The 27002-nt window shown below is 40.2% G+C and overlaps 1 protein-coding gene across 2 annotated transcripts in view; it reads right to left on the bottom strand.

The window, feature by feature from the left end:
- Positions 1-10466, bottom strand: part of THOC2 (THO complex subunit 2) — a 56695-nt gene extending 46229 nt beyond the window's left edge. For both annotated transcript variants that reach the window (XM_038184145.1, XM_038184144.2), the window contains exons 1-4: positions 10292-10466; positions 4491-4549; positions 2244-2335; positions 1202-1253 (exon numbers count right to left, since the gene is read on the bottom strand). In XM_038184145.1, the coding sequence (XP_038040073.1) occupies positions 1202-1253; positions 2244-2335; positions 4491-4549; positions 10292-10353 (265 nt within the window). In that variant the 5' untranslated portion in view covers positions 10354-10466. The remainder of the gene's footprint in view (positions 1-1201; positions 1254-2243; positions 2336-4490; positions 4550-10291) is intronic.
- Between the last annotated feature and the right edge of the window lie 16536 nt (positions 10467-27002).

Genomic DNA, 27002 nt, shown 5'->3' with positions numbered 1-27002 from the left:
AACAGAGAAGGCTCCATTAAAGGGAGAAAAAATGGATCCTGGTAGCAGCAGACAGAGCTTAGAGTGGAAGAAGTGTTAGAGGAAACTCATGGAAAAATAAGCAAATTATACCAAATTTTATTTGTCCCCAGAGTAAACTTAGCTCCCAGTCATACTATTTCTCTGCTGCTAGTAAATCTAGTAAATGCAGGGCAGCTGTCTATATAATTTGAGGGGGGGAAAGCAGACACACACTAGTTTCAGTTATTCAAACAGTTTAAGTTCAAGGAGCAACCCATTAAGTTTTCTAATCCAGCTCTAACCTATTATAACCCAGCAAAGGATATCAGTAGGATACTACAATACTGCACGATAAAAACTATTACAAAGAAAAAAAGATACAAACACAGAGTGAAACATTGTGAATGAAGTAGTCAAAAACGTATCAGTTCAGTATTACAGAACTGAGGCTGCACATACAAATCTGATAGTCTGTGACAGCCCAGAGGACCCTAGACACCTTCAAACCAGTGCCTGTGATGAAGCCTGACAGCAAAATTCACTGATATGTGCTGAAAAGAACAAAAGGACATAGAACAAGGAATTAAAAGTATGATCTGAAAAAGTATTTGGGATTGAAATTCTAAAAACGCGCCAGAAACAGCTTTGGATCAACATTATACAACACAAAAATCTGGAAGTTATTACCAGAACAAGAGGCATACATCTTTAAAGCCTGCTCCATTTGCAGATAACTTGGCAAGCAATTCCAGCTGCCTTTAGGTTTCTGGACAGCTAGTACAAGCTCCATTTCACTAATGATGACAATGCAGATAGAATATTTACAGAATGCATTCTGAGAACAGAAGACTATGCACCGATTTATTTAAAATATTTATAAGAACGATAACTACATTAAATCACTGACTCCATTAGCTAGCATCCAACATTCTTCTTAACTATCTACTTCAACTTTTCTTGTCTGATCAATTTCCACTGCCTTTAGTAGGTGAACATATAGGAACTGTATCAGAACAAAGCAGAAAAGACACTAAGAACTTTGATACAGATACACCGAGAAAGAACCAACAAACATTTTGTAAAGGGAAGGAATGCTTTACAGATCTAACGAGTTTTCCTGAAGAAGTGAGCTATTAAATTCACAAAGCATGTATTTTTCCAAATCTATCACAATGCTGAAAAGGAAGGGAACACAACTCACCTAATATGCAGAATACATCGGCTAAGATGGAAGGCATGTCTTCCCGAAGCTCCTAACAAGGAAAAAAGAACATACATAATAAATACAATAATTCCAGTGACTACACTTAAAAGAAAACAGTGACTCTAGAGGAGGCATCCTACTGTTGAATACCTTTCTGCTTAATATGGAAGGGTAATCGATTTATAGCATTAAACCTGGCATCAAACCAGTAACAGGCTTTTTTCTTAAATTATAAATGGATAGTTAGTTAACCCTTATCACAGGTCTGCACTCATCCAGGAATAACTAATTGGGAGAACAAGTTCTTAGGTATATTTGCCCTTGTCAAAGCCTCTATATTAAGCAAAAACCCTCAAAAATTTCACAGCAAGATGCAGATAAATTAGAATCAGCTTATAAGAAAAAAAATTACAACACTAAAGCTTCTCTAGAAAAGCTGTTATTCCTTCCTGTAATTTCCAGTATCCTTCTACATTAAATAGGACAAATGCAGAAGATGAAAGGATTAGAATTCTAGATGTATGAAAGGAACTTAAATTACATTTAAAAGTATATTTATACTATATAAATATCTGCACCCCAATATGTTGCATATAGTATACATCAATAATAAAAAACAACAGCATCAAATAGGAGCATTATTTTAACCATGGTCATGGGACTTGAACATCTCAATAGTAAAATGGTAAACAAGAAATATAAATTACGAAAACCAGTAGGTGGCATCACTGCCATGCTGCATAAGCAAGTTAAATCTATTTTTAGCATTTATGAAAAACTTCAGTCTTCATATGCCCTTAAAAATTCATTCATTTATGCTAAAATGAACAGAACTACTCCTCACCACAAAAAGGAGGGAATAAACAGAAACCCTGACAGCCTACAGACACTTCAAGCACCCAGAAATGAAGGAAAAGGACTTGACAAGGACAACTTCTTAGATGTAAAAAACAAGTTTCTCAAATATCATCCTGCTTGATTTTCATTCTGACTTTTTAACTAAATATTAAGTCTAAAATTAAAACAAATATTAACTTACTATAACATCACCAAGAACATTAGAGGCTTGATCATGCTTTAGGTTTCCTCTGATAACATGATATGCAAGCTCATACAAAACCTGTTGGATATCTGTTGAAACAAAAACAAAGCAGATGATTAAAGAAGGCAGTAGGTAATCCTTGGTTTAACTTTCAAAACCATGTGTACAAGAATGCTGTAGTCTTCAGACGCTTGACAGGTAAAGAGGACTTGAAGATAGGGATTATTTTACTGATGCTGACAGATTAAATCTGAGCATCAATGTGTAAGACTTCGCATAATCAGGCAGTAAGAGATGATCTACTTTCCTGAGAGCTTACGAAAACAGTAAAATGGGATGGAAAACTACAGTCCTGAGCATAACAACTTGAGTCTTTGCAGTTGATTTAACACACAACTTACAATTCACGTGATTATATATTTCAGCTCAGAATTTTTTCTTCATCGTCTTGTATATATACTTTCAAAAGCCATTTCTCTAGCAGAAAACACAATTTAACTGGGGAAAAATGTCTAACCAGGATTTATTACTACTACCACTTATGGAAATCCCTCACAACCAAAGTACAGTGTTTTACAAAAGCTTATATTACACTGAAATACTAAACACAGGTGCATTTGAGAAAAATCTTGCAAAGTTAAATATGGTGTTTGCAAAAACAGCTATGGTAAACTTACAAAGGATTGTTCTTTAACAAACAGCAATGTTGATCTACTTCTTAATATATGAAAAAATTAAAGTCCCACGCTTTCAATTTACAATTGTACCACATTTTCCTCAACAGATAGTATTTTCAATGGTCATAATAGTTGAAGTCATTAGTATTTTAAATTATCATAATCATTTAAACCAACTAATTAATAACTTGGGGCCTGCAGACTATTGTCATTTCCCTATATATAGATGATAATAAAAAGAGACATGTTACTTGTACTTATAACAATGCTTTTGGCAAAGAACAGTAGATGCACAAGACCTGAATATAGTAGGATTGGTTCCTACATCAGTTCTATATAAAATACCCTTACCACTTTGAAGGCCAATTCAACAGCACAGCTTAGGGCAGTACCAAATTCAAAAGATTTACAATGAATCCAAAGCAGCCATAATCACGGCCTTAGTCGTCTCTCTGCAAGCGGCTTCGCATAGTGGGGAGAATTTGTTATGCAGGTACACTGCCAACCCTGACCTTGCCTCACAGGCCTGTGGTATACTGGACTTAAACAGATGTCTTTCTGGAACTAAAAGGCAGAAGTGCAAGCGTCAGTGTACTCTTCAACAGGATCCTAGTTACGTGGACTCAAGTTCTCAGCAGTCAGCAACTCTGTACTTCAAACTACAAATATTTTCAGTTGATTTTTTTGTTTGTTTTTTTTTTTCTGCCCATCACCAGAAGGATTTCAACCCTTTCTACTGTCTTATTAATTTCTTCAAAACAGCTACTGTGTGTATCTAGCCATTCCCACTGAATCTTAGATTCTGACAGCAAGTGCAAGAAAGAGAAAAAACATAGGAATTGCCAACCTTGGTCTAGAATAATGAACATCTGGTGAACATTCTTAGAAAGCTTTGGGAATAGCCAGTTTGCTTTACTAAACAAATTTTTCTTACTGTTACTTGTAAACCAAAACATTTCAATATAAATTATCTTCTCCACTATTACTGTCATCTATGACTACTTTAGCAAGAACTCAAACCACCACCTAAACAGTACAGCAACATTTGCTGTCTTAGCAACATGGAAGCTTTTCTCCCAGTATAATCTGCAGAGCAAATCGAAATGTAGTTTTTCTTTAAAACTTCAAAAAGACTTCCTGAAGTGAGAATTTAAAATTTGAGGACAATATTGCTTTTCATTAACAAAGGGGATAGCGTCTATAACACAGGTATTGTTAGAATTACTTTCTGCAGTCCTCAATCATATTTGCAGGTATCAGTACTTACATAATTTGCTTTTAGAACAAAATCTAGTGGTATATTGAGTTTGCAAAATGGAATTGTATTTTCTACAACTTAAACCAAATACTAGCTGACCTTAACACTGGTTACTACTGTCCTGATGAGAGATCACTTGGACATCTGAAGACAAATCTAGGTGTGGATTCTCCTTTAGCATGCATTAATTGTCAACGTATACGAACATTCAAAGCAGATACATACATGGGTATCATAATCAACTGTTTCCAGGCTTTCTTTTCATTTAACTTGAAGGAAAAAAAAAAAAAAAAAAAAAACTCAACTTACCTCTGAAACTGACATTATCATGGCTTTTGTTTTCACTGAGAGTGCGACACAGTTGCAAACTGCAGTAAAAGAAAACATAAAAAATATAGATATTAGGATATTAGCACTGAATAACCAGCATATGTTTCAGGGCTCTTGTTATTCTGGCTAAAATAATTTTAACTCTGGCAGTTTAAATACCTGACTACATTTTAGTTTTCATAAACATTTATTCAGAGGAGTTACACAGCAAAGAAATATAAGACTTCTAATATATCAGATATGGAATAGGGCCTTTATACTTCAAAAAAACATGCTTCCTAACATTACATGTGCTTACACATAGAAAAGTCAGAAAGCTAGGTGATATTAGTAAGCCTAAGGAGCCACAGAAGTGCTAGCACTAACCTACTGTTAGACAGTGAGGAAATGTTCATCTATTTCTATGACTTGCCGTCGCTTCTGATCTCTGACCTGCAAAATTGTTAATGTTAAACCACCTGCATGTCTTCCAAATGCAGTCTTTGCACTGATGAGACAGAACATTACCTGTAAGTGCAAATTCTCATCACCAAGGGAAGCCACCATAGGCTGCAAAGACCTGTTGTGATGATTTCTTGGCTACCATCAAGGTCTCCCTCAAAAATGTCAGCCATGTAAAAATTACACTAAGCACCACACAGACTGCAATAAAATAATAGTCCATTGCATTATAAAATAAATGCTTCTATAGCAGTAGGCTTCACTACACAGAAGGCATAGAAATAGACGTACAACCCAAGCTGCTGAGGATTTTCTCTCTCCCATTACACTTTCACTACAGGATGAGGCTTCAGAAACAATTTCACATTTAAAAAGCAACAGCATTCAAAAGAGGTAGCAGTTTGCCTACCAAATTACAGACACTAAGGGAAATCATAAGATTTTCCTTCATATTTGCAAGTTTTCAATCAAGCTTCACATTTTTCATCGTAAGTCTTTCACATGCAAAAACAGAAGACAGTATCCGAGCTAGTGTTCCTATGTAAGATGCTATGTAAGTCTACAGTTTCCTGTGTGAGCGATTTATAAAACAACATTATCTAATAAAGCAGGTATGTACAATTATTATAGAGGCTTATCATGGAAAAATAAATTGTAAAGGATTCTGTAGCAATCCATCACTCATTCTATTTGCATCCTGTATAGATTATTACCCCTCTAGCAGGAGTGAACAGCCGTTCCACGAATCAAAGGACAGAATTTAGCAACTACAAGGTAAATGCACCTTTTAAAAACAACTGGAAAATGTGCAGTTTTACGTATAGGTATAATGTAATCAGCAGAAACATGCAAGCTCAGCAAAAGTGAGGGTATGGCTAAGATGTTCTTAACGCTACTGAACAAAATGCAACATGTTTTGAAATAACCTGAACAGACACAGCAAAATAGAGGACTGTACGTTTATTTTATTCTTCATGAATTGTAAATGCACTTACTTTTCAAGTGTGGATGGATTTTCCCTGCTGTTCTTGGGAGTATTAATTCAGAGTCAGATTTTTCTACATCTTAATGACTACTCCTCCATGAAGTTACCCTGCTCTCATTTCTAAGCTCTGTATGCAAATAACAGGTATGTAAAACAACTGATTCTACAAAATTATCTTCCGAGATGCATATCATGACCCCTATGACTTAAGATGATACCATCACATAGGTTACAGTAGCAACAGCCCTGACTGCTTGGACTGAAGATTTCACTGAAGTACATGTTAATACAAAATACAAATTGTAACCCTCTTCCAATCCCATTTCCAGCAATACCAAAATACTAGCATATAAACTTCATAGTAACACAGGACCTGTTTGATCAATGTAAAAAGTCACACTAAAGATCAGCCTGTAAAGCAATCTGCTTTCCATTTTTAATTACATTTGAAGAAATAACTTAAAAATTTGGGAGATGGAGATAATAAATTTCCTTAGGTCTACATGGGAACTTTGGTGGTAGAAAAGAATGCGCTGGTATTCATATTTGGATATAAATTAATATTTGTGCTTATATTCTCCCATACAGGTAGACAATCTCTACAGGTGGATGACCTTCCCTGAAGGTACCGGCAGGCAGTGCAGCTCTTTTGTAGCTCGCTGGGGAGAAACGAGAGCACACGTTTGCAGCTCCTTCATCCTTTCCTTTCTGTCCTTGGTCACACAGTTCTAGCTCTCATTTCAGTTAAATCAGTTAACTCAACTGACAAACCCGGTGGAAAACTAGTTAAGAAACAAGTCGTCTGCCACTTTGCAAGCTGAATCAGCTCACCAAGAGGTCAGATAAACACCAAAGTCAATGATGCAGTGAGGTATGAAGACCAGGCCAAAGCCCTCCCATCCAGTACCATCAAACCATGACATCTAGTCTTAGCCAACTACCTAAGTTAAAAACCAGAACATTTGTCTTCTTAGTAGAATAAAACCCATCAATATTAGTATGATTAACAAACTCAAGCAAAAAAAAGGCACTACAGTATTTTTCCACCTAAACAATGCCCAGAAAATGGAAAATTGTCCGTTTGTTTTCAGTTTAATATCCCAAACATAAAAAGCTCCCTTGAAAATTTTATTATTCTAACCTTGGAGCTTATTTCTACATGTTTAGGACACAGAACTTCTCCATTCTACCACAACCTAAATCCCTTTTGAATATAAAATTATGTAATAAATTTGAAATGCAATAGATAACAGGATAACCTAGAAACTAAACATTAAAAAAAAAAAAAAACAATCACTTCTGAAAAATCAGTCTCAAAAGCAAATTTGTTTTGGACTAAGATTGGGTAGATTTGTTTAAACAGGAACTATGAAGCTGTGTCGATCACCTATAGAACAAGATGGCATAGCAGAGCCAGAAACCCAACCTAAGCCTCCCAACTCACACGCAACGTCCTATATACTCAGTTACACTCCCACGCATGGTCTACGGCAGTAATTATCATGAAGCGCATGTGCCTGCAAATATGGAAGTATATGCATAACTTAACTGATGTGGGTAGTTCTTTTGTTGTGCACAATCAAGTGCATTTTGCAGTCAGAATGGCACAACTACAACCAAGGTCTGTGTTCCTGACTCTCAGCCCTTTAATTGCTCCTCATGCTATGACATTCCTCATGCAAGCAAAGTAACACACCGGGAGTGCCTCAAAGAGGTCTCCAAATTTCACATTCGCAGAATGTTGAGCTTCTCCAGTTTATCTTGCAACTTAAGATAGTGCAGAAACTGCAAGCTCAGTGGTGTGCTTGGCTGGACTTCCCCTTTGAAGGGGGTCCTCGATGCATTTGATCCATCACAAAAAAAAATTATATATATATATATATCCCTGTAGCAGTAAGTGTTTGCCATTGCATGATTGTGTGCGCATTATCAATGGCCTACAGTCATAGATGAACACCTTATTGTGGAAGCCACTGGAGAAAGTGATGTGATTTAAATACAAAAGGACAGTAGATGGGTACACAAATAGGTCTAGAAGTCTAGACTGATGAGAATAATAAAGCAATCACACGGATGTCAACTCCATCTCTCTTTTGCAATAGCAAAACTAATACAGATAATTTAATAAAGTGTACTTAGACAGAGAAGGGTCTGAAAAAAAGATACAAGGTGACCACATCCTGACCAATTTTTCATTTTGGTAACAAAGAATGCTTGAACCTAGCACATGATCTGCATTCATGTATCTGTATTAGATATTATTACACATTGGTAGCTGGGTTAATTAAATTGAAAGCATTTACAGCTTTGAAAAAAAGAATTAGAACAATTCCTACAAAGTAAATGGTCACTACTACTTCGCTTCCAGAACGCTGCCTTATTAAATGGTTCATTTTAGAAAGATCACAGTTTTATTTTCCTCCAGCAAAACGGGAGATTAAAAGCTTTGGAAAAAGAAAGACAAAGTTAAACACTAAGAAGCACTCTCAAGAAAACTTAGTTTAGTAAAAAGTTGTCTAAGATATAAAGCTACAGATACATTGTTTTGCTTCCAGAAAATACTTTCATGCATATTCCACATTTATAAAACGAACACTGTAAAAATTGGTAGCCCTTATCCAAGTAATCACATTTCCTTTAAAATGGATGGCTTCTTCTGCCAACTACTGATAAAATCACGTCTGGAACTGCATTTAAGCAGTATCTGGAATAAATACTTTGGAATAAATGCCACAAATACAGGAATCTAGCCTATTTTATTGGCCCACAACAGGTTATCATTTTCTCCCTGTTCATCCGTACAGAGTACCACTGGAGGGGAAATGGAAGGCGTTAGCATGGCCTAAAGTTCCTTCCACTGTTGAAGTTCCAAGAATTCAATTCAAACAGTGCAACCGTCATTACCAAATCAACTATAAAATTTCTGTCCTCATGCGATCTTCATACAGTTTCCATATCCATAACAATGAAGCTACAAAAATCATCACCATATTTGAAATACATAGGGCAAAAAATGACTTAACCATTATAGAAGGAGACTAGCAAGTGGATTTCACAAAATAACACCATACAAAACCAGGGTCTGTTTTATTATAGCCACTTGTGCATTTTTAAGAGATGTATCCATTTATATACTTCATTCTTTGTTGTTCATTCACTCAAATTCAATCAAAAGGCTCTACTTGTTGCCTAAATATCGTTCAGCTATTGCCATAAAACCTATGAGTTTTATGAGAGAGACTGAAAGGGTATCAATATGAACTTCAGCATCATCTGGGGGCTCCTGAACACGTAAGTTATTGCTGTCAGAAATCCAGCTATTGAACGGACTTCCGTTCACCTTGCATCATTTATATCAAAACACATTAAAGTGACATGACAACACCATAACTGTTCTAGCACAATTCAAATACAACAATGGCTAGAGAGGGGCATCCCTTCATTACAAAATGGAGGGTCTAAGGAAAATACAGTTTTGTGCAGAGAGCCTCTGTGTTGTTTATTCCCTACAACGCTACCTCTTTCTTTAAGATCATTACCCTAGCTGTACAACCTTCTAAAATAGATGAACAAAAGAAAATAACATAAGTAGTGAATATCCAAAAGTGTATCTCATATAGTGATCCTCCAAATGCCTATGATTGAAACTTGATGTTTTTTTAGTTACAACACGAATTTAAAAAAAAAAAAAAAAAACAAAAAACTGAGCATTTACGGCTATGTGGTTGGTAAATAGAACACTCTCGTCCAAGGTAAGGTAATAACAAGAAATTGACGAAGTGGTGAACAACCCCCCGACCCTTGAACACAGCAGGCAACATGGCTAGCAAACCTGCCGAACAGCGATTGCTTAAGACAAACAGAAGGAAAGCCCTGAAAAGGAAGCCCCTAGCACACCCAGATCGCTCTGGGAAGCTGCAGCCAGACCCTCTGGCATCCAGGCGTTACCTCGCAGGATGACTGGGGCCGGCCAACTGACCCCACCTAGAGCGAGCCGCAGAACGCAGCGCCGGCCACCTGCCAACGGGCAGTAAAACGGAACGGGGGCCGAGGCCCGGGCCTGACAGGCCGTGGCGGTGACAAGGCTCCTTCAGGGGGGGGGGGTAGGAGCTGGCACCCGCTCACCCGGCCCAGCGCAGGAAGAGGGCGCTCGGGCAACAGGCGGGCCGGGCCCGGCCGGCGGGGGCGAGCTTCGGCGAGGCCCGGCAGCGAGCGGCGGAGCCGGGCCCAGGGGGGCAGCGGCCGGGCCCTCCGGCCCCAGGAAGCCCACAGCGCCCCCCGCAGCCGCACTCAGGCCCAGGCCCCCCCTTTTTTTCTCCCCCCTGCCCCCCCAGGCCCGCGGCCCCGCACTCACAACTCGTTCTTGCCCGCTTTCTCCCAGTTCTTTATCCACTCGGCGGGGAGCGCGGCCGCCATCTTCCCCGTGTGCCGCCGAGAGCCCGGATGGGGGAGCAGCGCCCGCGGGTCAGAGGGGACGCGGCGAGCCGCGGGGCACGACGGGAGCCGCTCGAGCTGTGCCCTGGGAGACGGCGCGTTCGCAGCCACTGACGCATGCGCGGTTGCGAAGCCGCGCCCTGAGCGGGCGGCCTCGCCCCCCTGCGGCTGTGGCCCCGTCCCCCAGCGCTCGTCCCGCGGGTTGCAGGCCGCTCAGGCCGCCTCCTCCAGTCCGCGGCTGCGGGCACTGCTCAGCCGTCCCCGGCCCTAAGGGGGGCTCAGGACGGATGGGGCGGGCCCCTCGGTAATTCTGTGGAAATTAATGTAGGCCATGGTCTCCTAGAGACGGAGCTAAGGGATCGTGCGGAGATGGCTGGTTAGAAGCGTTAAATGCACGCGAAACGTAATTTGTGGGCTGTGTCCTGTATCGTAGGCTCTCAATTCAGATTCCAGATTCATTGATGGCAGTAACACATTCAATTTTCTTCAGAAAGTAAAGCATGTTATGGAAAGGGTATGAACGACTCCTTTGTGCTCCCCAAAACCGTTGTTTTGAACTGCTGTTCCCCAAAATCATCACAGCACTGGGGGTAACTCTTCACCTGGAGTCACAGAGAAGAGACTCAATTTAAGGGTGCGAGTTAACAAGCACACGCAAACAATCTGCTCGTGCCTTTTATTCCAACAAATAGATTAAACGTTTTTCAGATGTGGCTTTCCGCATAAGCAATTTACTCGTCTAATTGACAGTGACCCAAAGCGAGGTGCTGTGCAAGTACCACATAGCTTTGTACAGATCTGTGAGCCACTGTCACACGAGCAAAACGGACAAAGTTAGAATGGCCGACCAACTGAGGGCCAACACACAGAACTGAAACTTAAAGGAAAGAATATAACAGAAACAAAGATGATGATAAAATTTTCAGAATGCAATGCACCTGAAGCTTAAGTCACCCTCAACGAGTCTTTCAGGGTATTTTACTTGTCATTCAAGTTCTACATATTTGGAAAGCACTGAACAAAAGAGTACGTGTGTGTGTGCATGTGTTCAGTTTTCCTAATTATTTGGAACTGCAAAAAATTAAAACCCTAGTTACTCAAAATGCAGGGACCCTTGTCCAAAATGATGAACCATCTCTACATCCTTTGTAAACCATGTTGCAAGATGTAGAGGTTTTGTCTTTCAAAATAAAATGCAGATAGTCTTCATCTGTTGACACAGCTTTTTTACCAATAAATGACCAAATTAGCTTTTCAATTCCTGTTTGGGCACTATTTTGAAAATTAAAATATTTTTCATTACCCCTTGACAAGATTGGGGATAAAATATTTTAATAAATTATGATATTCATTAAATGTACAGCAAACAACTACATAGATGATCCCTAATACGCATGCCCATCTTAGATGTTTTACATCCCTGCAAGTCTCCCCAAGCTTTTCTTAATTTCTTTCAGTTGCTAACAAAGATATATAAGTTAAGAAATACTTAATTTGGACAGGCAGCACATTATGTCTTCCCAAAACTGTGCAAGGACTGAATGTGAACAAGTTGAATTTTACCTTCATGATGAGGATGAAAGGAGACTATTGAGAAAATAACAGAAGACTAAAGACATCTAGTCATTGCAGGAGCAAAAAGATTACATCCCAAGTTCATCCAAGGAAACCAAACTATTTTTGTAAAGGATATTCATCACAGAATGGGTTGAAGATAAATGTAGTTATTACACACAATGTAGAAATATATGTGACAGAAACAATTTGAAAATCTAACTGAGCTTATACTAGTAATAAGTAATAGCTATAAAATCTATGGAAAGTGTATACTCATGCTTGCTGATATATTTCTTGTTAGAAGCTGATCACTTCATTATCAAGATCATTGGTTATGGGTTATAAGAAAAGCCATTTCAGGTCAGTATAGCAGCCTTACGCTTATTTTCATTATAACAGTGTTTCATATTAACAAGTTTTTGTCTTCCAATACTAATGCAAATATCACAGCAGCAGTGTCACAACTATAGATTTCGAAACTCCAACTTCTCTTTTACTTGGATTTTGTAATTTGACAAGGGAACAACCTAACAGACAAATAATTGGAAACTGAAATAAAGGCTTGCATAACTGAATATGGCTTTAAAGCATACAAATTATTCAGTTGTAGAGAAGAGACAAATGTTCAGTATTGCATAGTCATGCAAAATAATGACTGTTGCTTCTGCAAATGCTTACATCTGTTGACCTCTACCTTAGATCCCTTGACAGATAGTGATGAATAGAAGAGAATTTCTCTAAAAATGCCATCTTCCCTCTCAGCCAGGGCTATGAACTTACTTTTTAACAATCTATATATAAATATATATATATGTATGTTTACTTCATGCAGAGACTTCAGTGCAGTGCCAATTTTTAGTGATTCAAGGTCTGTGGACTTTTGTAGCAAATGGCCCATGGACTAGGTCTGTAAGAGTAGTACGATGCCATGTAGCCCTAATAAATGAGTAGTATTATATAACATTTACAGTTTAGCTAGTGATCACAGCGGTTAGTGACATTAAAGCCAATTTTAAAAGATATTAAAGTGCAGTTGGAACTATAAAAAGATTTTGCAAAAGCAGATCATTTAGCTGGCTCCCATGGGCATTGATGGTCTCATAACTATATGGTTTTAGTACGTTTGTCCCACAGTCATGTCTGCAACTTTAGACCTAGAAATATCTTTGGATATCTGAATCTTAGGATATACACAATTAAAATATCATTAAAGTATGATGCAGCTTTCGAAGGATGAGAGTTTTATGTGATTTCATGGTTTCTAAAATTTCGCAATGTGAATGTCACCGAAAAGAATTAAAAAACAAACAAACAAACAAACAGACAACAACAACAACAAAACCATAAGAGTCTTGTAGATCAGCCATTCAATGGTGACTCATTAAAAGAGCATTTCATTATTGTAAAGTTTGGGCTGTTACTTAAGTAGCTTATTAAATGCTTAAATAATTAAATAACTAGGCCTGGGATTAAAGTACAGCCAATTATATTAAAAAAATATACCATGTCAGCATCACTATATTTGCTATGTTTTCTATACATTTCATTTGCCATAAGTGGGGTAATTAAGTTGTGATGAATGGTGCAACATTTACAGTAAATGAAATGCATTATCTGTAGGTGCTGCTGTACTGGAATTCTCTTCAGTGGTAAATAGTTTGTAATATACTTATAATCCATTTATAAACCCCATTTGTGAACATTTATGCTGGTGAGTGATTTTATCTGCTGAAACTTGAGGACTAGACATAAGTGAAATTATCCTTTTATGTAAAGAATTGCAAAGTCAGGTCCTGAGATTTTGTTTTTATTCTGTAAATATATTAATACGTATCTCAGAATTATTAACAATTTTCAAAGCATTGCAATTCTCAGTTCCAAATGTCTTTTTTTTTACATTTTTTAAATAAAAATAATTAAGAATACTAACTGAGCATAGGTAGTGTATTATGTAAAGTTTTCTTATAAATCCACAAAAAATGAAGTCTTTTCTCAGAAATTATCATCAGATGAAGCAGTATATTTTTCTTGTTTCATATAGAATCATAGAATCACTCAGGTTGGGAAAGACTTCTAAGATCATCTGGTCCAACCATCCCCCTACCACAAATATTACCCACTAAATCATGTCTCTAAAGCACCATGTCCAACTTTTCCTTAAACACCCCAAGGGATGGTAACTCTACTACCTCCCTGGGCAACCCATTCCAATGCCTGACTACTCTTTCTGAGAAGAAATGTCTCCTAATTTGCAACCTATATCTTCCCTAGTGCAACTTGTGGCCATTCCTTGTAGTCCTATCACTAGTTATCTGCAAAAAGAGACCGACCCCCAGCTCCCCACAGCTTCCTTTTAGGTAGTTGAAGAGAGAATAAAGTCTCCCCTGAGCCTCCTCTTCTCCAGACTAAACAACCCCAGTTCCCTCAGCTGGTCCTCATAGGACTTGTGTTCCATGCCCTTCACCAGCTTCATAGCCCTTCTCAGGACACACTCCATCCAGAAACTCAATGTCTTTCTTGTAGTGAGGGGCCCAAAACTGAACCCAGCACTCGAGGTGTGGCCTCACCAGAGCAGAGTATAGGGGGACAATCACCTCCCTGGTCCTGCTGGCTACGCTATTCCTGGTACAAGCCAGGATGCTGTCGGCCTTCTTGGCCACCTGGGCTCACGGCCTCTTCGTGTTCAGGCAAGCATCAATAAGCACCCCCAGGTCCTTTTCCTCTGCACAGCTTTTGAGCCACTCTTCCCCAAGCCTGTAGCACTGCATGGGGTTGTTGTGGCCAAGTTGCAGGACCCAGCACTGAGCCATGTTGAACCTCATCCCACTGGCCTCTGCTCATCGACCCATCCTGTACAGGTCCCTCTGCAGGGCCTTGTTACCCTCCAGCAGACTGACTGTTCCCCACAACTTGGTGTCATCTCTAAACTTACTGAGGGTGCGCTCAATTCCCTCATCCAAGTCATCAATAAAGATATTAAAGAGGATGGGCCCCAACACTAGCCCCTGGTGACCAGTCACCAGCTGGATTTCACTCCGTTCACCACCACTCTCTGGGCCCAGCTGTCCAGCCAGTTGTTAACCCAGCAAAAAGTGTACATGTCCAAGCCATGGGCTGCCAGCTTCTCCAGAATACAGTGTGAGATCGTATCAAAGGCCTTCATGAAGTCTAGGCAGACTATACCAACAGCCTTTCCCTCATCCACCAGGTAATATATCTATATATCTATATAGATATAACTTACATATAGTTATATGTTTAAATAGATATATATATATGTAGAGAGATTTATACCTACATCATCAAGGAGTGAAAAGTGTATATAAAAGTATGCTTGTGTTCTAGAGATATATTTGTTCTAGACTCAATCTGCTTTCCATTACTTCCATTAACTTTACCAAAGCTATTGTTGTTTTTTTTCCAGTTTAAAATAGATATGAGGAAAAAGTCAAACAAAAAAAGATCTAAGCTGTTTCACAGTTGGCTAAAATATATTTTAGATATATTTTAGAAATTCTCTTGTGAACAAGTTAGCTATTGCAGATTTTCTAGTATCTATTATATATAAATATGTATACATTTATATCAGCCATTTACATTTTTACAGTTTTTATAGTCACAGAATCATTCATTCAGAAAGGACGTTTGATGGCAATCTGCTCCAAGGCCCCACTCTAAGTTAGGCCTAAAAGTTCAAGCAGGGTGCTCAAAGCCTTATGTGACAGAGTTTTTAATTATTCCAAGGAGGTGATTTCACAACTGTTCTGGGACCCCATCCCAGTGCTTGAGCATCAAGGAGTTTTTTCCTTCAGTCAAATTGGAATATCCCTTGCTGCAACTTGCGTCTGTTCCCTCCTGTCCCTTTGCAGTACCTCTCTGAGAGTGGCCTGGTTCCACAGTATTTCTGAAGTACTCAAGAAAGCTCCTTGTGATAGAATTTACATAAAATATGTTCTACTTATCAAAGATGCATGACATATAACCCCTAAAACATAATCATTCATACATTATGATGAGTTAATGGAGGCAAAGCAAAATATTTAGGAATACTGGGATGATTAGGGGACTGGAGCATCCGTCATACAAGGAGAGGCTGAGAGCTGGGCCTGTTTAGTCTGGAGAAGAGAAGACTAAGAAGGGATCTGATCAATCTGTATAAATACCTGAAGGGAGGGTGTCAATAGGATGGGGCCAGACTCTTCTCAGCGGTGTTCAGCAACAGGACAAGAGGCAATGGGCACAAACTCAGATGCAATCGTGTGCAACGTGCTCTGGGTGACCTTGCTCAGAAGGAGAGTTGGAGCAGATGATCTCCAGAAGTCCCTTCCAACCCCAACCATTCTGTGATTCTGTGGTTTTAAAAATAACCATGCACATTTTCCTCTTCAGATTAATATATTATCAACAAATAATAGTCCTCAATCATGGGCTATAAAGTCATACTTAATTTTGCCTTATCCTTGCTTATTTGGTGCTCATCTTTGTTAGTAATACCTGTTATTAGCTGAAGTGTGACAAATTCCTGGGCTGAAGAGTAATATCTATATTGCAGTCCTACACAACTTCTTTTAAAGTTTATTCTTCACCCCTTCATGAGGCTTTTGTGTGCTTGAAAAAGTGTCATGAGCATCCTACAATTCCTATAAATGAGTCAGAGACCCTTTTAAAAGCTAGGATGTTTCTCTCATTTCCAAAAATTACAGAGAGATTTCCATCTCAATCAGAATAGGTATATTCACAAAGTTTTCCTTTGGCATTTTGTTTCCTTCTGTTATTTTTAGAAGTTGGCATTTACCTTTCTAAATATGCAAATAAAGTAAAATTAAAATAAAGATAGATAGATAGATAGATAGATAGATAGATAGATAGGAAAGAAAGAAAGAAAGAAAGAAAGAAAGAAAGAAAGAAAGAAAGAAAGAAAGAAAGAAAGAAAGAAAGAAAGAAAGAAAGAAAGAAAGAAAGAAAGAAAGAAAGAAAGGAAGGAAGGAAGGAAGGAAGGAAGGAAGGAAGGAAGGAAGGAAGGAAGGAAGGAAGGAAGGAAGGAAGGAAGGAAGGAAGGAAGGAAGGAAGGAAGGAAGGAAGGAAGGAAGGAAGGAAGGAAGGAAGGAAGGAAGGAAGGAAGGAAGGAAGGAAGGAAGGAAGGAAGGAAGGAAGGAAGGAAGGAAGGAAGGAAGGAAGAAAGGAAGAAAATTATGACTGCAAAGCCATGGTACGTCAAGCTGCAGTCTTAAGTCACCTACTGTGCCTCGTGCCTGAATAAAGAAACAATCAGAATGTTTTGTCCCAATTTCATTAAAGAAAATGCCTCAGTTGGGCACTATGGTAACAGCTGGATAGCAGTAGGTTATTATTTAGCTTAACTACAACTATAAGGTTTTCAAAGGTGTAGTGTATTGTGCAGTGTATTATGTAGTGTATTATACATAGGATAAAAATAGTGTTAATTTAATCTTATAAAAATGTGTATGTTCTTGGTTTTCTAAATAAATACTACAGATGCCAATTAGGAGAGCTGTAAAATGTACAAAAGCATAAGAAAGAAAATGTCTGAACAGCTTGTTTCTTCTGTATGAACCTACTGCATGAATCTGTGTGACAAGGCACAACTTTATTATCTGCTCTAAGGGGTAAACAGCTGAATGTTTTACTTTTCTTGCACAGCCGTTTAAAGAGTGACTGGAATGAAATTGCCTTTAATGCTGGGCTTTTGTATCATGTACATGTAAGAATTAATTACTCTAAATTCCTGAAATATATGTGTTTTATGTTTTTTTTTTTTTTTTTTTTTTTTTTTTTTTTTTACTATTATTTATGTATTTATTAGTCATAGTTCAATGATCGTTCCTGTTCTTTTTCTGGGAACATTTCCTAATTTCTCACACAGAAGAACAAGGGTACAGAGAAGGCATGTTTCCACATTTTCCAGATGATTTCCATTTGGTAAATGCTGTTTAGACAAGAGTCCTAAACATTATCTAGTACTGTCTGTTTCTATTCAGCTAGGCAATTGAAAAGAGAAACATTCTCACATAAGTGACTGCCAAATAGATGTTGTAACTTCTGTTTTTTTTCATAGCCATACTCAGTATCAGCCAGCCATAGATTTAGGTTCGATATCCAAACCCTATCAGCCTGGTCCAGGTTTTGGAATGGTTTTGTTCCACTTAACCTTTTTGTTCATGCACCTGCTGATGGAGAATGGAGGGTAGAAATACTACTTAAGCTCTGTTCTACACAATGCCTGTGAGAAAGTGGTTTAGTTTATTAAAAACGATGCTGTGAGCAATCCCTAGAGCAATTAATCATCCAACCTGTGATTGAGACTGTGTTTGGTAGGCATTAGAACAGTTATTTACTTGACAATATACTTCACTCTACCTCAAAATGTGTTTCTTTCTGATCAGAGTGAATACATGTAACTCTGCTTTGAAGAGTGTTGCTTTTTGGAGTGTTGTTCTTTTTCTAATCAGCTGTTTCAGCATCAGCTTTGAAGAGCTGAGAAATCTACAAATACAGGAAAAAAAGAGAACTGTCCCTTTAATCACAGTCTCACCAAATGGTAAAATGTTAGTGGCAAAACGGAGATCTGCAAGGCAGTAACTGCTGTGGTTTCTCTGAAGGATGGAGATGAGCTGTTCTGGTGGGCTGTGCTCACAGCCTGTGCTGGAACAATTGAGAGAATAGATGCCTGCCTGCCTGCCTGCTTTGAGAAAAGAAGGCACAATGGAAGAACTGTAAATGCTTTAAGATACATTCTGTCTTCTAGCACATACATCTGCCTAGCAATGGCTGTATCAAAGTCTATTAATAGAATCTCAGATATTAGTACTGGGAGTATGGATATATGGAAAACCTTGGCATTTTGCAAGTTTTGTAAGCTGAGCAGTGACAGCATCAAGTAAGGCAGTTGAGGGTCTTGCAGCATTACCTGGCTCCACTGCTGCAGAAAGGCAGCGTAAACCTGCAAAACTGCTATTCCTGACCTTGCAGCTCCTCATTACTTGCTGGGTTGTCTCATAGCAGGGTATTATTCGGGATGGCCCTGCATCATTGCCCTTTTTAGGTAAGATACATCCCACAGAACATTGCATTTGATTTAATGCACTTTCGTTTACTGACAATACCTGTTTGCTAACTTCAGCACATAATTAGCCTGCAATCCCATACGTGAGGCTTCTGGCATGGCAGTGGCCGTGCTGGTCTGAGCAGCTCTGGGGCAGCAGTGCTTACAGCTTGTGCTTCTGTCCCTCATCTGGGATGTGTCCAGAAAAGACTCCAGATGACTGGAGCATCTGGGGAGGGTTGGCTGCATGCTGCAGGAAGCGTGGGGGGCCAAAGGCTGTGAACAACAGGCTCTGCTTGCCATTGAGTGGGCAGCAACTGTGGCTTGCAAGAGCTCTTTGGTGTGGCTGTTGCTGAAGTTCACAGGCACTTACACCCTGGCATACATGATTAGGTAAAAGTCTGAACACTGTAGTTACCTCATGCAGGTTTACTGTGAGAGCTAAGGGTATTAGTGCATTGAGAGAATGTGAAGGTTTGAAGGTCAACCCTAAATTTGGTAAGTCAAACTCTTATCAACATGGTCCATGCACTCATTTGGGTTGTGTACCCCAGATATCAGGTATGTTAAAATGGAAGTGTGTCTGTGCCTAATGATAATCATGTAAGAGAAAACATGAATTTCTAAACTTGGTGTTTGCAGACTGTTAGGCAAAGAAGCTGTTTCTGAAACTGTCGGTCCTGATTCCTTTTTCTCAGTCCTACACTGGAAAGCAGTCTCTATTGCTTCTCTGTTCTGCTCCACTGCTTTTTCCCTCTGCTGCTTTGATTCTGACCAGAGTCCAAAGGCAGCATATACTTATTAAATACCACTGCCTTTGATATGTGAATAATATATTTTTAGCTACCTACTTAAGCAGCAATATAAAGCATTTAAGGACTAGAAAAAAAAATTGCTCTGCTAAGATTTGGACAGTCATCTCGAGTTTCCGAGTTTCCCTCATATACAAAAATTATCAGACATCATCAATAGGATGTGGAAAAAATGAATGACCAGACTGATCAACTGAAAGAGACATGTTTATTAACTGTAGTATTCCTCTTCACTCCTCTCTCCCTCTTTTCTTCCATCAGGATAGTATGTGCTGCCTTGAATGTGGCAATTTTCTAGTTATAGTAGCACTGAATTATACAATACCTGTAAACCAGCACTAATATTGCAGCATGAAGGAATCATGAATAGAAAACCATGTGTGTGGCCATACGCCACTTGCTTGCTAAGTCCAAAGTCCCAGCTCTAGATAATTATTGCTTGCATTAATCAGTTCAAACAGGACTAAAATAAATCGGTTGTTGCATGTTTACAATTTTATCCTCTCTGTTTGGCATTTATCTTTGCTCACCTGCTCAGTGAATTGTGAAAGAAAGTAAATACTCTGTGTTTCTTCCTGAGTTGACATCAGATGCAAGTGAACTTGAAAGTAGTTCCAGATAGCAGTATATCTAAACATTAAAAGATGTTTGTTTTTCCTTGCTTAAATGCTAGCTTTTCCATAGAGCATATATTAATGGATTAAGTACCACCACCTTTATTTCATGTTTTTAATTTTAATTAGAAGGATATTTTATTGCACTGTCTGATCAGCAGTGGGTTTAGGAGTTACAGGAAAGTTTGTCCAGCTTAAGACTTTATTCCTGAAATTGAAAAGGCTCATCATGTTTTTCAATTTTTCCTGCTTTAGTATGATGATACCCCTGATTACCTCGAGTCCTTTGGACTTTTCTAGTACCTTAATTAAAATGTAATGAGAATGATGTTTATCATTTGCTGATGAAAGGAAATAAAGAAGTGCTGTGGATAAAAGGAATGGACATTACACACTTCTGGAAGAGAGAAGCGGATTTCATTTTCTGTGGACCAACCAACAAAAGTGTAAGACTTTCATATTCCCATCAAACAACTGTGTCTCCTCTTCCAGCACTCCTCTTCCAGTCTCCTCTTCCAGTCTCCTCTTTCAGCACCTGGTCTGATGGCCGTAGACGGGTCCCTATCCTTTAGGGGAAAAAGGATCCTGGGCCAGGAGCTGGCGGGGCTCATTGATAGGGCTTTAAACTAGGTAAGAAGGGGGATGGGGCTGAAGCAAGGATTGTTGGGGCTGTGCCAGGGGGAGCAATGGCAAGGCCGGAGGATAAGGTAAAGGCCCAGCTGAAGTGCATCTACACCAATGCACGCAGCATGGGTAACAAACAGGAGGAGCTGGAAGCCATCGTGCAGCGGGCAGGCTACGACTTGGTTGCCATCACGGAAACGTGGTGGGACCAGTCTCATGACTGGAGTGCTGCGATGCCTGGCTATAGGCTCTTCAGAAGGGACAGGCAGCACAGAAGGGGTGGCGGCGTGGCTCTCTATATTAGAGAGTCTTTCGATGTTGTAGAACTCGAGGCTAGGAATGACAAGATTGAGTCCCTTTGGGTTAGGATCGGCAGGGACAACAAGGCTAGTGTCCTGGTCGGGGTCTGCTATAGACCGCCGAACCAGGATGAGGAGACAGATGAGGAGTTCTACAGGCAGCTGACAGAAGTTGCAAAATCGTCGGCGCTTGTACTCGTGGGGGACTTCAACTTCCCTGACGTATCCTGGAAGCACAACACAGCCCAGAGGAAGCAGTCTAGGAGGTTTCTGGAGAAAGTGGAAGATAGCTTCCTGACGCAGCTGATTAGTGAACCTACCAGGGGTGGTGCCCTGCTAGACCTTCTCTTCACAAACAGAGAAGGACTGGTGGAGGATGTGATTGTCGGGAACAGTCTTGGGCAGAGTGACCACGAAATGGTGGAGTTCACTATTCTTGGCGGGGCCAGGAAGGGAACCAGTAAAACCACTGTATTGGACTTTCGGAGGGCTGACTTTGGGCTGCTCAGGACACTAGTTGGTGGAGTCCCATGGGAGGCGGTTCTGAAGGGCAGAGGGGTCCAGGAAGGCTGGGCGCTCTTTAAGAGGCAAATCCTAATGGCGCAGGAGCGGTCTGTCCCCATGTGCCCAAAGATGAGCCAGCGGGGAAGAAGACCAGCCTGGCTGAACAGAGAATTGTGGCTTGAGCTTAGGAGGAAAAAGAGGGTTTATAATCTTTGGAAAATTGGGCAGGCCACTAAGGAGGACTATAAGGATGTAGCGAGGCTGTGCAGGGACAAGATTAGGAAGGCCAAAGCTCATCTGGAGCTCAATCTGGCTACTGCTGTTAAAGATAACAAAAAACGCTTTTATAAATACATCAACACAAAAAGGAGGACTAGGGAGAATCTCCATCCTTTACTGGATGCAGGGGGAAACTTAGTTACAAGAGATGAGGAAAAGGCAGAGGTGCTTAATGCCTTCTTTGCCTCAGTCTTTAGTGGCAAAACCGGTTGCTCTCTGGATACCCAGTACCCAGAACTGATGGAAGGGGATGGGGAGCAGGATGTGGCCCTCACCATCCACAAAGAACTGGTTGGTGACCTGCTACGGCACTTGGATGTGCACAAATCGATGGGGCCGGATGGGATCCACCCGAGGGTACTGAGAGAACTGGCAGAGGAGCTGGCCAAGCCCCTATCCATCATTTATCAGCAGTCCTGGCTATCGGGGGAGGTCCCAGCTGACTGGCGACTAGCAAATGTGACGCCCATCTACAAGAAGGGCCGGAGGGCAGACCCGGGGAACTACAGGCCGGTCAGTTTGACCTCAGTACCAGGGAAGCTCATGGAGCAGATCCTCTTGGGAGTCATCATGCGGCACTTGAAGGGCAAGCAGGCGATCAGGCCCAGCCAGCATGGGTTTATGGAAGGCAGGTCCTGCTTGACGAACCTGATCTCCTTCTACGACAAAGTGACGCGCTGGGTGGACGAGGGAAAGGCTGTGGATGTGGTCTACCTTGACTTCAGCAAGGCTTTTGACACCGTCTCCCACAGCATTCTCCTCAAGAAACTGGCTGCTCTTGGCTTGGACTGGCGCACGCTTCGTTGGGTTAGAAACTGGCTGGATAGCCGGGCCCAAAGAGTTGTGGTGAATGGAGCCAAGTCCAGTTGGAGGCCAGTCACTAGTGGCGTCCCCCAGGGCTCGGTGCTGGGGCCGGTCCTCTTTAACATCTTCATCAATGATCTGGATGATGGCATTGAGTGCACCCTCAGTAAGTTTGCAGATGACACCAAGCTAGGTGCGTGTGTCGATCTGCTCGAGGGTAGGAAGGCTCTGCAGGAGGATCTGGATAGGCTGCACCGATGGGCTGAGGTCAACTGCATGAAGTTCAACAAGGCCAAGTGCCGGGTCCTGCACCTGGGGCGCAATAACCCCAAGCAGAACTACAGGCTGGGAGAGGAATGGTTGGAGAGCTGCCAGGCAGAGAAGGACCTGGGAGTGATGGTGGACAGTCGGCTGAATATGAGCCAGCAGTGTGCTCAGGTGGCCAAGAAGGCCAACGGCATCCTGGCTTGTATCAGAAACAGTGTGACCAGCAGGGCTAGGGAGGTGATCGTCCCCCTGTACTCGGCTCTGGTGAGGCCGCACCTCGAGTACTGTGTTCAGTTTTGGGCCCCTCGCTACAAGAAGGACATCGAGGTGCTTGAGCGGGTCCAAAGAAGGGCGACGAAGATGGTGAGGGGCCTGGAGAGCAAGTCCTATGAGGAGCGGCTGAAGGAGCTGGGCTTGTTCAGCCTAGAGAAGAGGAGGCTCAGGGGTGACCTTATTGCTCTGTATAAGTACATTAAAGGAGGCTGTAGAGAGGTGGGGGTTGGCCTGTTCTCCCATGTGCCTGGTGACAGGACGAGGGGGAATGGGCTAAAGTTACGCCAGGGGAGTTTTAGGTTAGATGTTAGGAAGAATTTCTTTACTGAAAGGGTTGTGAGGCACTGGAACGGGCTGCCCAGGGAGGTGGTGGAGTCACCATCCCTGGAAGTCTTCAAAAGACGTTTAGATGTAGAGCTTAGGGATATGGTTTAGTGGGGACTGTTAGTGTTAGGTTAGAGGTTGGACTCGATGATCTTGAGGTCTCTTCCAACCTAGAAATTCTGTGATTCTGTGATTCTGTGATTCCAAGGGCAGCAAGAACATTGGATGAAATTCAGATGAAAAACATAGCTTTCAGGCATCTGTTATTTATCGGTTATTCATTAATGAGGTGCAGCCTCATGGTGGCCTGCAGCCTCCTTACGAGGGGAGCAGAGGGACAGGCACTGAGCTCTGCTCTCTGGGGACAGTGACAGGACCCGAGGGAATGGCATGGAGCCAGGACAGGGGAGGGTCGGGCACTGGGACAGACTTCCCAGGGCAGTGGTCACAGTCCCAAGCCTGCTGGAGTTCAAGAAGCATTTGGACAGCACTGTCAGACATAGGGTCTACCATTTGTTGAGTTTGCCTGTGGGGACCCAGGAGTTGGACTCAATGATCCTTGTGGGTCACTTCCAACCAGGTATATTCTATGATTCTGTAAAAATTCTTTTCATATCTGTAAGATTTAAGTTCATTTTTTTTTCTCAATTTATCTGAAAATAAAATACAGGAGTAACACAGATACTCAAACAAATGGAATTGCTCTGTGATCAGTTAAGATCCATAGTGTAGAGGCTACAGGTCCTTCCACAAAAAGCAAATAAAAAGCATGGAGAGGTGAGGTACTTGAAATCAGTAAACTACTTTTTTGTTGTTGTTTGGTTTTGCCTTTTTTTTTTTTTTTTTTTTTAAATACAGACTACTCAACCTATTCTAAGAACAATTTTGTTCGTTCCATTTTAAAGAAAAGGGTGAATATAGTAAATAAGACAATCTCTCTACATCCAGTTTGTGTTAACAAAGATACAGAGTGCAATTTTCTGCTCAAAGTTTAATTACTTTCTGTAGCTCAAGTACCATCATTGTAAAATTCCATCTACAGTGAAAAGTATTTCAAAGTAAAAAAATTACTTCAATGTTGTCATGTCACCAAGGGAATTGTTAGTTTTGGTTTACAGTACAATTGACTGATTCTGAATTTTATTTTAAGCTGAACTTTAAATTGGTTAACCTTAACAGAAAAGAAAGAACTCACTTGTGTAGAAGGTAAAACGTTTCACAAGCATTACTGTCCTTATTGTCATTATTTTTCTTTTCTGCTATGTTTTCTTATCTTCCAGTTATTCTGTGTATTGAGGCTAGAAGTTTGGGGTTTTGTGTTATCAAAGCGCATGATTTAGACATCAAAACTTGTAAGTTGGTCACTGTAAAAATACCTTATGACCTCTATAAACAATCTGCTTCATTTGGAAAAGTATCAGAACCTCAACAAAGCAATGGCATTTGTGAAAATCATTGCTAATGAATGTATTAATAATGTGGTATGACAAGAATTTATAAGATTAAGTATTCATATTCCTATTACAATGTTAAGGACCTAAACTTGCTGTGTCATAATATGTCTAAGATCCTTAAAGAAATAATCTTGCTTTGGTATGATGTGAAGTGAGTTTTGATTGATGTGAATTTCTGCTACTTAAATAGAGCTATTTCTCAGATTGTGAAAAATATATGGAATTTTTAGGCAACTACATTCTTCCTGGCTTGCATAAATATTGCCTGTGATGCTGAAACCTTTTACTTTTGATTATTTTCTCTTCAGGAAATAGAGAATACAAATGAAAAAGGGGAAAAAAATATGAGTATACACTATGGACCAGATAAAGATTTAGATTATTTATTTGAAAGATGTGTTTTATATTTCAGTCAGTTGTGTCTAAAGCAATTTGTTTTTATAGAAGATTTCTTGAGGCCATCTCTGTTCATAGTAAAGAACATCCCTTAAAAACTTAAATAATATTTTAGTAGGATGTCCCAGAATAATGGTCTGCGTTTTCAGTATAGTTACTTTTCTTACTTAGAAATTACTAATTTGTTGTTTTTACTCTATACGGATAACCCTGAAGATTCAAATTGAGGAAAATGCCAACCCCTTGAGAAATTAGCCCACACATTACCAATACAGACTGGAAAAAATATTTATTCTCATGGAGTGAGGGCCATAGTAGCCTCACCAGATGCCAGAAGTATAGGAACATGTTGAATTATACTAGTTTTTAGAGTCGCTGTAAAACATTTTTTTTATTTTTGCAGAACAAGAGGTTCTTCAATATTAGAACCACAGTACTTTAATTAGATTTTAAGGCAAGTAGATGACTATGCCTAACGTTAATCATCTTCATAATCACATACTTGCAGTAATGAATTACAAAATGTTTATAATACTGCAGTCAAATCCGTACTAAAAGCCTGGTTGTTTTTTTTTGTTTGTTTGTTTGTTTGTTTGTTTGTTTGTTTCCATGAGAACAGCCTCAGACCATTTGAGCCATTTTTTCCTTTATTTCAGGGAAATCTTTTCTTTCTTGTAGGCTCAGCATCATCATTAGGCTGCCATCACTAAATGTAAAATTTTAGGTTTCAGGGCACTCTGTTTTTTTGGACCAGAAGTCCTACCAGAGCAAACATGATGTGTGGTAGCATCCTAAATACTGAGTATTGTTGCTGACTGCTGTTGCTGATTTCATTATGACTTTTTTTCTAACTGGCCAAAGGGCACCTGCTATTTTTTCATTACTTGTAGTAATGGAAGTTAATATAGTTATTTATAGTGACTAGAAGCTTTGAACCAAGTTGGGGTCTCTGTAAATTCTAGACAACAGAAATTGAGAGATAATCCCTATTGGAAGGGCTTTCAATCTAAGCCCTGGAATCTGCAGACATTCTGGCATGTCGTGTAATTAGGTTACTTCTCTTGATTTAGTCCCAAATTTCTCTGTGATAAACTTTGGTAATTGGCCCATTACTCTGGGTTTGTTCAGCCTGGAGTAGGCCCTGGGGAGGCCTCATGGGAGGCCTTCCAGTACCTACAGGGGGCCTACTGGGAAGCCGAAGAGGGAGCCTGTCAGGGGTTGTAGTGACAGGACAAGGGGGAATGGTTTTACACTAGAAGAGGGGAGATTTAGATGAGATGTTAGGAGGGAATTCTTCACTCAGAGGGTTGTGAGGCACTGAACAGGCTGCCCAGAGAAGCTGTGGATGCCCCAGCCCTGGA

This window comes from Anas platyrhynchos, chromosome 10, assembly GCF_047663525.1.
Source record: "Anas platyrhynchos isolate ZD024472 breed Pekin duck chromosome 10, IASCAAS_PekinDuck_T2T, whole genome shotgun sequence".
In the NCBI taxonomy this organism is placed as follows: Eukaryota; Metazoa; Chordata; class Aves; order Anseriformes; family Anatidae; genus Anas; species Anas platyrhynchos.
Note: the sequence above shows the minus strand (reverse complement) of the source record. Positions and strands in the feature narration are given on the sequence as shown.